General features: G+C 38.1%; 1 protein-coding gene across 1 annotated transcript; it reads right to left on the bottom strand.

Moving 5' to 3' along the window:
- Positions 1 to 10,295: 10,295 nt before the first annotated feature.
- Positions 10,296 to 11,315, bottom strand: LOC112607383 (olfactory receptor 5A2). Its single transcript, XM_025358501.1, has one exon. It carries the CDS (start codon positions 11,298 to 11,300, stop codon positions 10,326 to 10,328), a length of 975 nt encoding a protein of 324 aa, XP_025214286.1. The 5' UTR covers positions 11,301 to 11,315; the 3' UTR covers positions 10,296 to 10,325.
- Positions 11,316 to 11,545: the final 230 nt, after the last annotated feature.

Here is an 11,545-nt window from a genome sequence, read left to right as displayed (position 1 = left end):
AGAAACGGAACAATCTCCATCTAACCAAGGGTAGCTTATCAGAGTTATCGGACCTAATAAATCTTGAGGATAGGAATAAACAGAAATCACCAGCAACCCGTTTGTGATTTAACAGCTGGTATCTGATGAAACAATAGATATTTTCAGAGTTGCTAGTATGGTGAGATCAAGGATCAGATGCCCCCAATACTCTGACATCATTCAAGTTCTATAGAACTTAGACATAAACCTGAGGGATGGAGAAGAAAAGGAACTTGAATTGATTTTTTTCCCTCAGTGGAGGAAAAAGGAGAGCATAAAGTAAAAATAGAGTTATGGAATGATGATGAAAATTACATTTCTTGAATACCAGAATTTGTAGGTTGTCAAAATCCCTTGAGTGCTTATATAAGTATTATCATCTTCCAGGTGCATTATAATAGACCAACTGACTATACCTCTATTTATTTAACCATTTTCTTCTATTTTTGTTTTAAGCCACAATGTTTTGTAGTAATTCCCTGTACAGTAATAGGCAATTAACATCCCAAGAATTTAGACAACTTATTCAAAATGAGTCCTATTTTTGTGATTCTTGGTATATATTACAAAATTAATTTTAGACTCAGGAATCTTTTATTTTAATGGCAGAAAAAAAGAACTCAAACTGAACGAAGCATTAAAGTGAATCTTTTAGCTCATAAAACAGAGATATTCAGAGAAAATTTGATCCACTGGCTCAAACAGTATTACCAAATATCCAATTTCATTTATTCAGTTTAGTATGCCTTATGCAGGAATTGTGCCATCCTGTGGCAAATTTTCCTAGTAGTAGCATAATTCTTGTACAAGTTCCAGATCTCATGGTCTCACCTCATGTCATCCTAAAGAAGACAGCATCTCTCTGGTAGATACCACAGATGAAAGATTTCTTCCCAGATGCCTAGCAAGGATCTCCTTGCATTTTTCTGGCTTTGATTGGGCTATATTGCCCACTTCTACTCCAAGCTAGTTGTTACAGCTTTTGGATGATATTTGCTGATTGCTGATTGGCTTAAACAAATCAGGATTTATGTCTAAACCCAGAATTGGAACCAAACTTACTCTATGACAGCTGAGAACAGAAAAGGACATATTTCCCCACTGTAAACAAAAAAAAAATCAAGATAATCCTCTGAGAAAGAATGATTCTGGCATATAAATAAATAAATAATCACTGACTTTTGAAACAACTCTCAATGTAATAAATGTAAATTACACATAGTTACAGTTTTAAAAGTCAAGTTAATTTTAATACTTAAAATGAAAAACAGTTCTGGTTCTATCCTCATTCTTGCTCCTAATATGGCACCCTGTTCTTGTTTGAAGGACACAATATCTTCTTTAATCTGAGTGTATTAATTTTTGAATTTTTTTCCTATTCTTATAGCCCTTGGATTGTCTTTTTGTCATTGGGTTCCTTTTTTCTGTTTGTTTTAGGGCTCTGTCTCGTGGTCCTTGAGTATGCTTTCAAATTGCAGAATGAACACTAAAAAAACAAGATCTGAAGCTTGGTGTTCATGGTCAGAGACAGTCTTCCGGCAGACTTTCTGCTAGGTGATCTGGCAGCAACTTCACAATTGCTGAGATGGACCCCTCCTGTAAGCATCAGTAGTTATGTTCCCTTGGGCAGGATTTTCTCTACATAGAAATTCAGTCTTTTGCCTAGAAGATATCAACCCAGTTAGGAGTGTTCCAAACGTTGAATGAGTGAATGGAGTAAGTGCATGGTAAACAGAGGAGCTCAAACCGGTGAAATCTCCCTTTTCACGAGGCAAATGTTACTGTAAATGGCTCTTTTTTCAGCATTCCTCCTTAGCTATGTCTGATAGCTCTGAGCCCACAGTCCCTGGTTCAGTTCTCCAGAGAACAAACTTCCGGTCTTCTGACAGAGTTAGGGAGGGATGGTTAGGGGAAGGTTGCTGGATGCAAGAAGAAGGGAGGGGATGGTCCAGGAATCCAGTTGTTTCTTAATAGATTTTCAACCAAACTGCCAGTTCTAAGCCTCACCCACCCTGTGCAGGTTCCTAGTGGTTTCTGTTTCTGATCCTTTCTGAGATCGTGCAATCAAATGGCTTCTTCCCTACTCTTCCACCCTAGCCCGTCCAAAACCCATAGCTTTCTGATTTATTTATTCTGAGTTGGTTGCCTCTCATACATCTGCTTTCTACCTTCCAACTCTTGTCACCACTTCTCCTATTCTCTACATCCTGATGGTTTTATAATTTAAAAACAAAAAAACAAAACAAAAAAACCTTTATTGTCATTTAAGTGGGCTCCAGGAAGAAGTAAAGACAAAAGTGTGGATTTAGCCTAAATGTTTAACCAAATATCACCACAACTATATTTTCAAAATGTTGAAATCATTTTATATTTTCCCTAGAAATAAGTGACTGTATACTATCACTCACCGTATTTTCCCCCACATTCAGATAATGCAATTTTTAAATTATTTTAATATTTGTTTTGGGCTGATATTTTATTAGGTAGAAAAATTGCTTTAATTTTCCTTTGTTACCTTTGAAATAGAACCTTTTGTTCATATGTTTATATTTTTAAGCAGATTAATTTAATTCTAATTTCTATTGCCTCTGCTTATTAAAACGTAATCAGCTTACACTGTTATTATACCAATTTCTGTAGCCTACTGATTGCTCATAAAAACAGGTTTTAATATTCCTAAGGCCTTATTCGTGAGTAATAAACATATATACATATATGTGTGTAGATTAAAGATATGAGGAAACCACATTTCGCTTTCATTCTAAAAGTATAATTAAATCATAGTTTTAAAAATTAAATTGCAATCTGTCAAATTTGACTGAAAAACTGAGAAATTCTGTATCCTCAACATAGAATCCGAAATAAATAACTTTATTAACATACTTTAATTGATCTAAAAAACAAGGCCGATCAACACATAATTTTGATTTGCACTATAAAAAGCTAATTATTTCTGAAACAAAAAAGAATATATGTTGTTACAATATAATATAGCATAAAAATTAGATAGTCTTGATAACCATATTTCCCCCAGAAGAAGTCTACTGAGAACTTACCTGCCACATACATTATTTGTTTTATTTTTTATCAAGTACTTTTAGGAACTTTGTTGAATGTAAGTGATAGGGTAATTTTGACTCAGTAGGAGCCCAAATACTAAGATTTGTTTGTTCTAAAATACAAATGTTTATTCATTCATTCAACAAATATTGATCAAATGCATACCTAATGTGCCAGGCACTGTTCAGATGCTGGGACCTCAACAGTCTTATTATCAATGACAGAAGCCTAGGTGTCTGAGAGTATACAGCATACAGTTCATCTTCCCTTCCTCTTTAGAACCCAAAAAAGACAGGTAGGTAATAATGTCACAGAAAAATTTGCTGAAGTGAATGATATGGTTTGGCTGTGTACCCATCCAAATGTCATCTTAAATTGTAGCTCCCATAGTTATCTCATTTTGTGGCAGGGACCTGGTGGGAGATAATTGAATCATGGGAGCAGTTTGCCCCATACTGTTCTCATGGTAGTGATTAAGTGTCACAAGATCTGATGGCTGTATAAGGGGTTTCCCCTTTTGCTTGGCCCTCATTCTTCTCTTGTCTGCTGCCATGTAAGATGTGCCTTTCACCTTCCACCAGGATCGTGAGTGAGACTTCCCCCAGTCATGTGGAACTGTGAGTCCATTAAACCTCTTTCTTTTGTAAATTGCCCAGTCTTGGGTATGTCTTTATCAGCAGCTTGAAAACAGACTAATACAGTGGGACTCCTACAAGACGAAAGCTGCCTTTCAAGAATAGAGAAGAGATACTATCAAACTCAGCTTTAGGGACATATGCTGAACACAAAAAAGAAGGGGAAAAAAGATTAAAATGATTATTTTAATATTCTTTAATTGACTTTAATTCTTTAATTGACTTTATCATTCTACATTGTACATACATATCAAAACATCACATTGTACCCCAAAAATATATATAATTATGATCTGTCAATTAAAGTAATACAATTTTTTAAGTGTAATGGTGAGTTACAGTTCATTGTAATTGTAAAATAAAAGTAAATCAAACATCAATCAGCCATAAAAAGGAACAAAATCATTTCTTTTGCAAGGACATGGATGGAGTTGGAAGCCATTATCCTCAGTAAACTAATGCAGGAACAGAAAACCAAACACTGCATGTTCTCACTTACAAATGGGAGCTGAATGATGAGAAGACATGAACACATGGAGGGAAACAACACACACTGGGGCCTGTCGGGTCGGGAGGGAGAGCATCAGGGAGAATAACTAATGGATGCTGGGCTTAATACCTAGGGGATGGGATGACCTGTGCAGCAAGCCACCATGGCACATGTTTACCTATGTAAAACCTGCACATGTATCCTGGAACTTAAAATAAAAGCTGGAAAAAAAAGTGATGAGGAGGACTCTCCAAGTAGGTAACTACTTTCCAGGTAGGACTCAATGGGAGAGGGTTCTTGGGAACCTTCAGGTTATTCCTGCTGCTTGGCGGGGGAGGTGGGGGAGGAGCTGAAGGGGGAGGAATGAAATCAACCACAAAAATAAAATGTATGTAAAGTTTAAAAAAAGAAACATAAAACCACATGATAATTTGTTTTTGAAATGTTATTACAAATAGTTTGTAATGTTAAAACATAGGAAGAGGTTTTAAAAAATGGGAAATCAAATGAATAAAAAAGACCAAAGTCCTAATAAAAAGATGCTTAAGTTGCTAAAGCAAGAAAATCTCATGCATCACCTGCTGTTGGAAAACTACCAGGGATGGCACGTATGATGAAAAACAATTCCAGAGCCTTTCAAGATCTGAAAGCCACAGACATTGAAGGTGTTAAACAGAGAAGGAATACCTGCTTTGCCTTCTGGTGTCTACAAGAAAACCAGAAGTGTCTGCAAGAAAAAAAAGTGACATTTATACAAGTAGCACAGACAATACAGGCAATTGTCAGTAGTATCTCTCACAGGGCACATGAAATGTAGAGAGGGAAGACTAGATTGGTACAAGACTTCTCAGAATCTACATCTTCTTGATGACTCTCCCAGGACACCTCCCCCTGCAGCTCAGCCCCAGATGGAGTCTCACTGCCAATCCTGCCAGGCTACATACATAGCTTTCAGTTGTTAGGAAATGAGCTATGAGTTTCAGTGTTGTGTCTGACTTATAGGCTTTTCTCCTTCTAAACCATGCGGAGCAATTTTGCTTTTTAAGAATTTCTTAAGATCAAGGCAACCCAGCCTCTTGTTGCATAAGAAAGATGTTTTATTAGAACAAACAAGAATATGCCATACAATATCAAAGTGATACTTTATGCATGCCAATTTTTCTATGCATGCTCACATTTAAGTCTAGTTTGACATCATAGTTCTCTTTCAGAAGAACTTGGCTGTGAGCGCAAGATGAATTCTCTGTTTTTCTATGAGGTCTCCCTGGGTCCCAGCTGCTGGTTTATTTATAGAATGTGGTCCCACCCAAAGTGTGTGGTTAGTCTCTTCAACTAGATAGTGCCAGCCATTTGGTCTGGCAACTCTGAAGAGAGATGCTGCTATATCTGGTTTGTAAAAGTTCCAAGCCATGCATGCAAGAGATTAGTGTCACTATTTCTTTGCTTGTAGGAAAGAGTGAACTCTCATCCCTGGCCAGGCCCATAAGCATTATTGCATATAGGAGGTCTTAACCAGCATAAGGAGAGAAAGAAGCACAAGAAGAGAGAGGGTGGAATAAAGTCAGTGAAGGTTGATATAAACAGCTGGCTTATCATCCCCAGTGGGTTTGAAAAATGTTACAAACGTGGGGATAAGTCACCAGGAAATCAGGGAGGTAGTCACAGATCAAGCTAGTGGGAGAATGTGCTGGTATACATGGCGTATCTCCTTACATGCAAGGTAGTCAGGTTGCCCCTGCTTACTTTTATGTCAGGGAGATCCAGATTCATTATCTGGACACAAGCAAGTGAAATGCAAATGATTCCTCATTTCTGTGGATGATCACAGAATAGGCAAGCTCTAGGTTTGTGAAGGTTTAAGACTAGAAACATGAGACTATTCATCTTTAGAAAAATGTTAAGCATCTCATCAGAGCTCCTTCAATGCATCACTCATTAATTCATGAGTGTGCATAATTATATGTGCCTACAAAGAAAAAAAAAAGTAGGTGAATGCTGTTGATGCCTAGGACAACAACAAGGTGTCTACGAAACTCTAAAACTTAAACCATAAAATCAGCCCGTGGTTTCACTATGCACTCTCTGTGTGTAAATTGTGTAACGAAGCATTTTACAGAAAAAAAAATATATTTCTTAGACTAAAAGTAGGAAAAGTTGTAAGTTCATCAATCTATAAGTATTGATTAGAAGGGAGGACAGTCATCTTGGAAGAGAGGAAAAGGAATGCTTGGGGAGAAAATTTGGTGGTGCCCTTGCCCAGGGCCTCAGCCGATCTGGACCCTCTAGCTGGGTGTATCAGGAACTGATCCACTTTATCCACTTTGCTGTGATCCCTTTCTCTCCAAATAGACTTTTCATTGTAATTTGTCTTTCTATATGGCTTCCTGACAGATGGAGAATTGTGCCACTGGCACAAGTTCAAGCTTGGCAGCTTTGTTCTCCACTGAAAATTAAATCTGTCATTCTGGCTTATACAGCTAGCTGTTCTGAGCTTTGTTAACTTCAGTCCATCTGGAAAAGATTTTTGGAAGTTGCAAACATGAGTGCCACACCCTGGATGATGGTAATTTTACTAAAGTGAATTCTATCTCCAGCTGACTAGCCCTCCCAGGAAAGAGTTTTACCTCCTCCTCCTTCAAATGGCTATAAAATGTATGATTCCTTAAGGGCCCAAAATATTCTGTTTAATGTATGTCTGATTATAAGCCCCATAATAAATACACTTGTTTAGGAAACATTTAACATGTAGCTTACTGTAAACCCCAAAACATCCAAGTCTTACAACCAATCTCCATCTTATGCAATAGAATTAATCACTATTAATAAGACTTACATTCTTCTTGGTAGTTTGGCCAACTGCAAAAGTACCTTATATCTTCTCAGTGCAATGAGAAAATTACCATTCCTGGTAGATATATATGTGATTGAACAAGAAAAAGTTTTATGAAGACTTTTTATTCAGAATCTCCATTCATCAAAACAGTTTGGATATAGTAAAGATTGATAATAGCTCCATGTAAATCCAAAGCATGAGATATTTTCATTAGTTAATTGTGTCATTTCAATGACTTTTGACATTAGGAGAACTTAAGATTAACTACCATTTTGAAAATTGACAAACTGAAGGATAGGAGCTTGGTGAGTTGGAGTCAGGTCAAGAAAGGTGGAGGGGAAAAAAAGCTATAAGGAAAAGGGGGAGAGGCATCCAGATAGCTGATAGAGTTGGCGAAATGGTCACAGCTGTGAACCTGAGCTCACTCTAATTCCCTAAGAACTGCTTCTGATATACAAGAGAAATCATAGAGATAGTAATATGGGTGTGCCTCTTGGCTGAGACTAATATGTCTTAATTGGAGTGGATACCCTAAACCTATTTCTTTGGTCTCTTTTTAACACATTACCCTGGATTTTTCTTGATTTATATAAAACTGAGTAAAGATATTGACTAATAATATAAGCTAACTTGTACTAAGTATTACCATATGCCAGGCACTGGGCTAAGCCCTCTTTATGTATATTCTCAATTAATTGTTGCATCAATTTTATGGGGTATGTTGACAAAAAGAGTCAAACTCTGTAAAATATTTGAAGAGATTTATTCTGAGCCAAATATGAGTAACCATGGCCCGCAACACAGCCATCAGGAGATCCTGAGAACATTTGGCCAAGGTGGTCGGGGTACAGCTTGGTTTTATATATTTTAGGGAGGCATGATATATCAATCAAATACATTTAAGAAAGACATTGGTTTTGTTCAGAAGGGTGGGACAACTCAAAGTGGAGAGTTTCAGGCTACAGGTAAATTTAAACATTTTCTGGCAGACAATTGGTTGAGTTCATCTGAAGACCTGGGATTAATGGAAAGAAATGTTCAGGTTCAGGTAAAGGATTGTGGAGACCAAGTTTTATTGTGCGGAAGAAGCTCTCAGATAGCAGACTTCAGAGAGAGCAGGTTGTAAATTGCTTCTTATCGGACTTAAAAAGGTGCCTGGCTCTTAGTTGATTATCTCCTATGTCAGGGAATAAAGGAAGGAAAACAAAGGGGAGAGGAGATTCTCTATAGCATGTGGATTTTTCCCACCAGAGACTTTGCAGGGCAATTTCAAGGTGTGGCAAGGAAATTGTTTTTGGTATAAAACATTTTGATTTTCTTCCTTGTTATGCTAGAGTCAGATTGTAAAGTAAGTCACTATATCCAGGGTTAAATAAAATCCATCTGATGAGAATTTATGGTTTGTAGGGCATGACTCCCCAGACCCCTTAGAAAGGAATTTGAGCAAGAGAAAAAAATCAGAGCTTAGTCCTCAGGTAGCTACAATTATTATCCTCATTTCACAGATGAGGAAAATAGAGTTTCTAAATAACTTGGATCAGGCTATGAACCTACAAAATGGCAGAGATGAAATTAATAATCTCAGTCCGATTACTTAAAAGTGAATATTCTTAACCCTCTTTGCAATAGTCCCTCCAGATCCTCTTTCTAATGCAATAAAGCCATTGCAAAAATTACATTTCCTACCAAACTAAGGAAATCTCTTCCATTTTTTTCTATTTGGATAATGATTAAGCATTATATAATAATAATAGTAATAGCACCTCTTGGACATTTTCTATTCACAATGCAGTATTCTAAGTATTTACATGTACTGACTCATTTAATTCTTCATAATAATCCTAGGATAAAATTACTATTACAATTTCCATTTTATGATGAGGATCTGAGGCACCTGGAGTCCAAGCAACTTGCCTAAAGCCACACAGGCAGATATCATTTACTCACTTATTTATAGCCTAACCAAGAAAGGCCACAGCTGAATGAATTTATTCCAGTTCTTTACTGCCAGTTCAAGGATACATAACAAGTTCTGAGAAAATGTAGAGGAGAAAAATCATTTTCTTCAATTCCTTGGCTAAGTTCTCTTCTAGAATTAATCACAACCCTGGTAAAAATAGAGAACTTTTCATCTCAGATGAGCGTATGCTTCTCTTTAGATTCCTAAGAAACTTTAATTGTTGGTTAGAAAGCTGTCACTTTGGGCTTAAGCAATAATTCCTTGGTTTTATTTAAATTGTTTTAGTGGCCTCTTTTTGTAGTTGATTGAATTGGCCAAAAGGTTGTTTGTTCAGTCATTAAGGACTACTATTCTTGCACTGTTATAAAAATATTCCTTAGACTAGTTAATTCATAGAGATTTAATTGGCTCACAGTTCTTCACGCTTTACGGGAAGCATGGTGCTGGCATCAGCTTAGCTTCTAGGGAGGCCTTAGGAAGCTTACAATCATGGCAGAAGGCAAAGGGAGAGCAGGCACATCACATGACAAAAGCAGGAGCAAGAGAGAGAGAGGCAGAGTGAGAGGAGAGAGAGAGTGACAGGGGGTGGCGGGGAGTGCTACACACTTTTAAATGACCAGATCTCACAAGAACTCACTATCATGAATACAGCACCAACCTATGAGGGATCCACCCCCAGGATTCAAACACCTCCCACCAGGCCCCACCTCCAGAACTGGAGATTGCAATCAGACATGAGATGTGAGTGGGGACAAATATCCAAATTACATCAAGGGCCAAATCAGAATTCTTGCTTTAATGCATCTAAAGAGTATTAAAACTCCCCCATCAGTCACAGGGCCTCCTATGGCCATGATTCTGAAACACGGGAAAGTGTCTGCCCTGTGGTTTTCATGGGCTCTAAAGCAAACCATTTGAGAATCTCAGAAGAGGGAAAGGCAACTATGTTTAGAAAAACATCATCCTCTTCAGGTCATTATACCATGCTGTACCTTGAAGATCACCACACTAAATGCTGGACTAACATTTTTTCGATGATTTTCTTCCTATACATACAAACTCTGTTTTGACATTCCAGGACATGTTTTGTCATGGTGAAGTTTTCTGCTAGGCAGAGCATTTAAAATCTCAAACGATACAATGCTATTCATTTTACAAAGCAACAATGGCCAAAATGTTTTCTAATAGCCAACAGGCAAACTATTAGTGAAATCTTAAGAAGGAGGGGAAAAAGCCTGATTCACACAATTCATTCTATAGATCAACTAGTTTAAAATTACGTAAATGCCTGCATAACTGACCCAGCTCACAGCTTCATTGTAAACATTAGCCCAAGGTCATAAAAATGAATGGTCCACCATGAGAAATCCCGAGGTCCCTTTCCATGGCTTTCCTCATGGCATTTTTAATCTCCTTATTCCTAAAACTGTAGATGATGGGATTCACCACAGGGATCACCAAGGCATAGAATATGGACACCACCTTGTCCCTGTTTAGGGAGTAGCTGGAACTGGGTCGCATGTACATGAAGAATCCAGAACCATAGAAGAGGATCACAGCAGTCAGGTGAGAGGCACAAGTGCTGAAGGCCTTGGTCCTACCTGTAGCTGAGCTGATCTTCAGAACAGAGGCAACAATGTAGCCGTAAGAGATGAGGACCACTAGTACAGACACTATTCCAACGAGAACACCCACTATGAAGGTCACCACCTCGCTGGTGAAGGTATCAGAGCAGGACAGAGCCAGGACTGGAGGGAGGTCACAGAAAAAGTGGTTGATCATATTGGGTCCACAGAAATCATGCTGATAGACAGAGTATGTTTCAATGAAAGAGCTAAGGAATCCACCCACATAGGCGCAAACCACCATCTTTAAACAAAGGGTATGGGATATGAGGACTGTGTAAAGCAAGGGGTTGCAGATTGCAGCATACCGATCATAGGCCATAGCTGCCAGGAGAAAGCATTCAGTCAGCCCCATCCCACAGAAGACAAAGTACTGAGTGGCACAGCCAACAAACGAAATGGTTTTCTGCTCTGTGATGATGACAGAGAGGATCTTGGGGGCAGTGGAGGACACATAGCAGATGTCCAGGAAGGACAGGTTACTGAGGAAGAAGTACATGGGCGTGTGCAGGTGAGAGTCCATCCTGATGAGAGCAATGAGGCTTAAGTTCCAGGTCAACGTCAGCAGGTAGAGTCCCAGAAATAACATGAAAAGGAAAATATTTATTTGAGGATGGTCTGAAAGTCCCAGGAGGATAAATTTTGTCACAATTGTGTTGTTCCTTCCTACAGCCATAGGCCTGCTTCCTGCATAAAGGAAAGAAGAATCCCGTGGTCAGTTAAATTTTGTTTGTTATTGTAAGAGTGGGTATTTCCTGGAAGATCATACAGTCAGCACCCAGTTAAACAACACCCAGTTAAAGCCCAGCCACCTGCCACGCAAAGATTTTTCAGAGGAAGTCAGCCTAGGATAATCCATATGCTCTATGTTTGTTGACCAAAAGAGAATCCATCTAATAATAAAGTAGAAACTGATTGGGA

This window comes from Theropithecus gelada, chromosome 14 (assembly GCF_003255815.1).
Source record: "Theropithecus gelada isolate Dixy chromosome 14, Tgel_1.0, whole genome shotgun sequence".
Taxonomy (NCBI): domain Eukaryota; kingdom Metazoa; phylum Chordata; class Mammalia; order Primates; family Cercopithecidae; genus Theropithecus; species Theropithecus gelada.
This window is presented reverse-complemented; position numbering and strand designations above follow the sequence as displayed.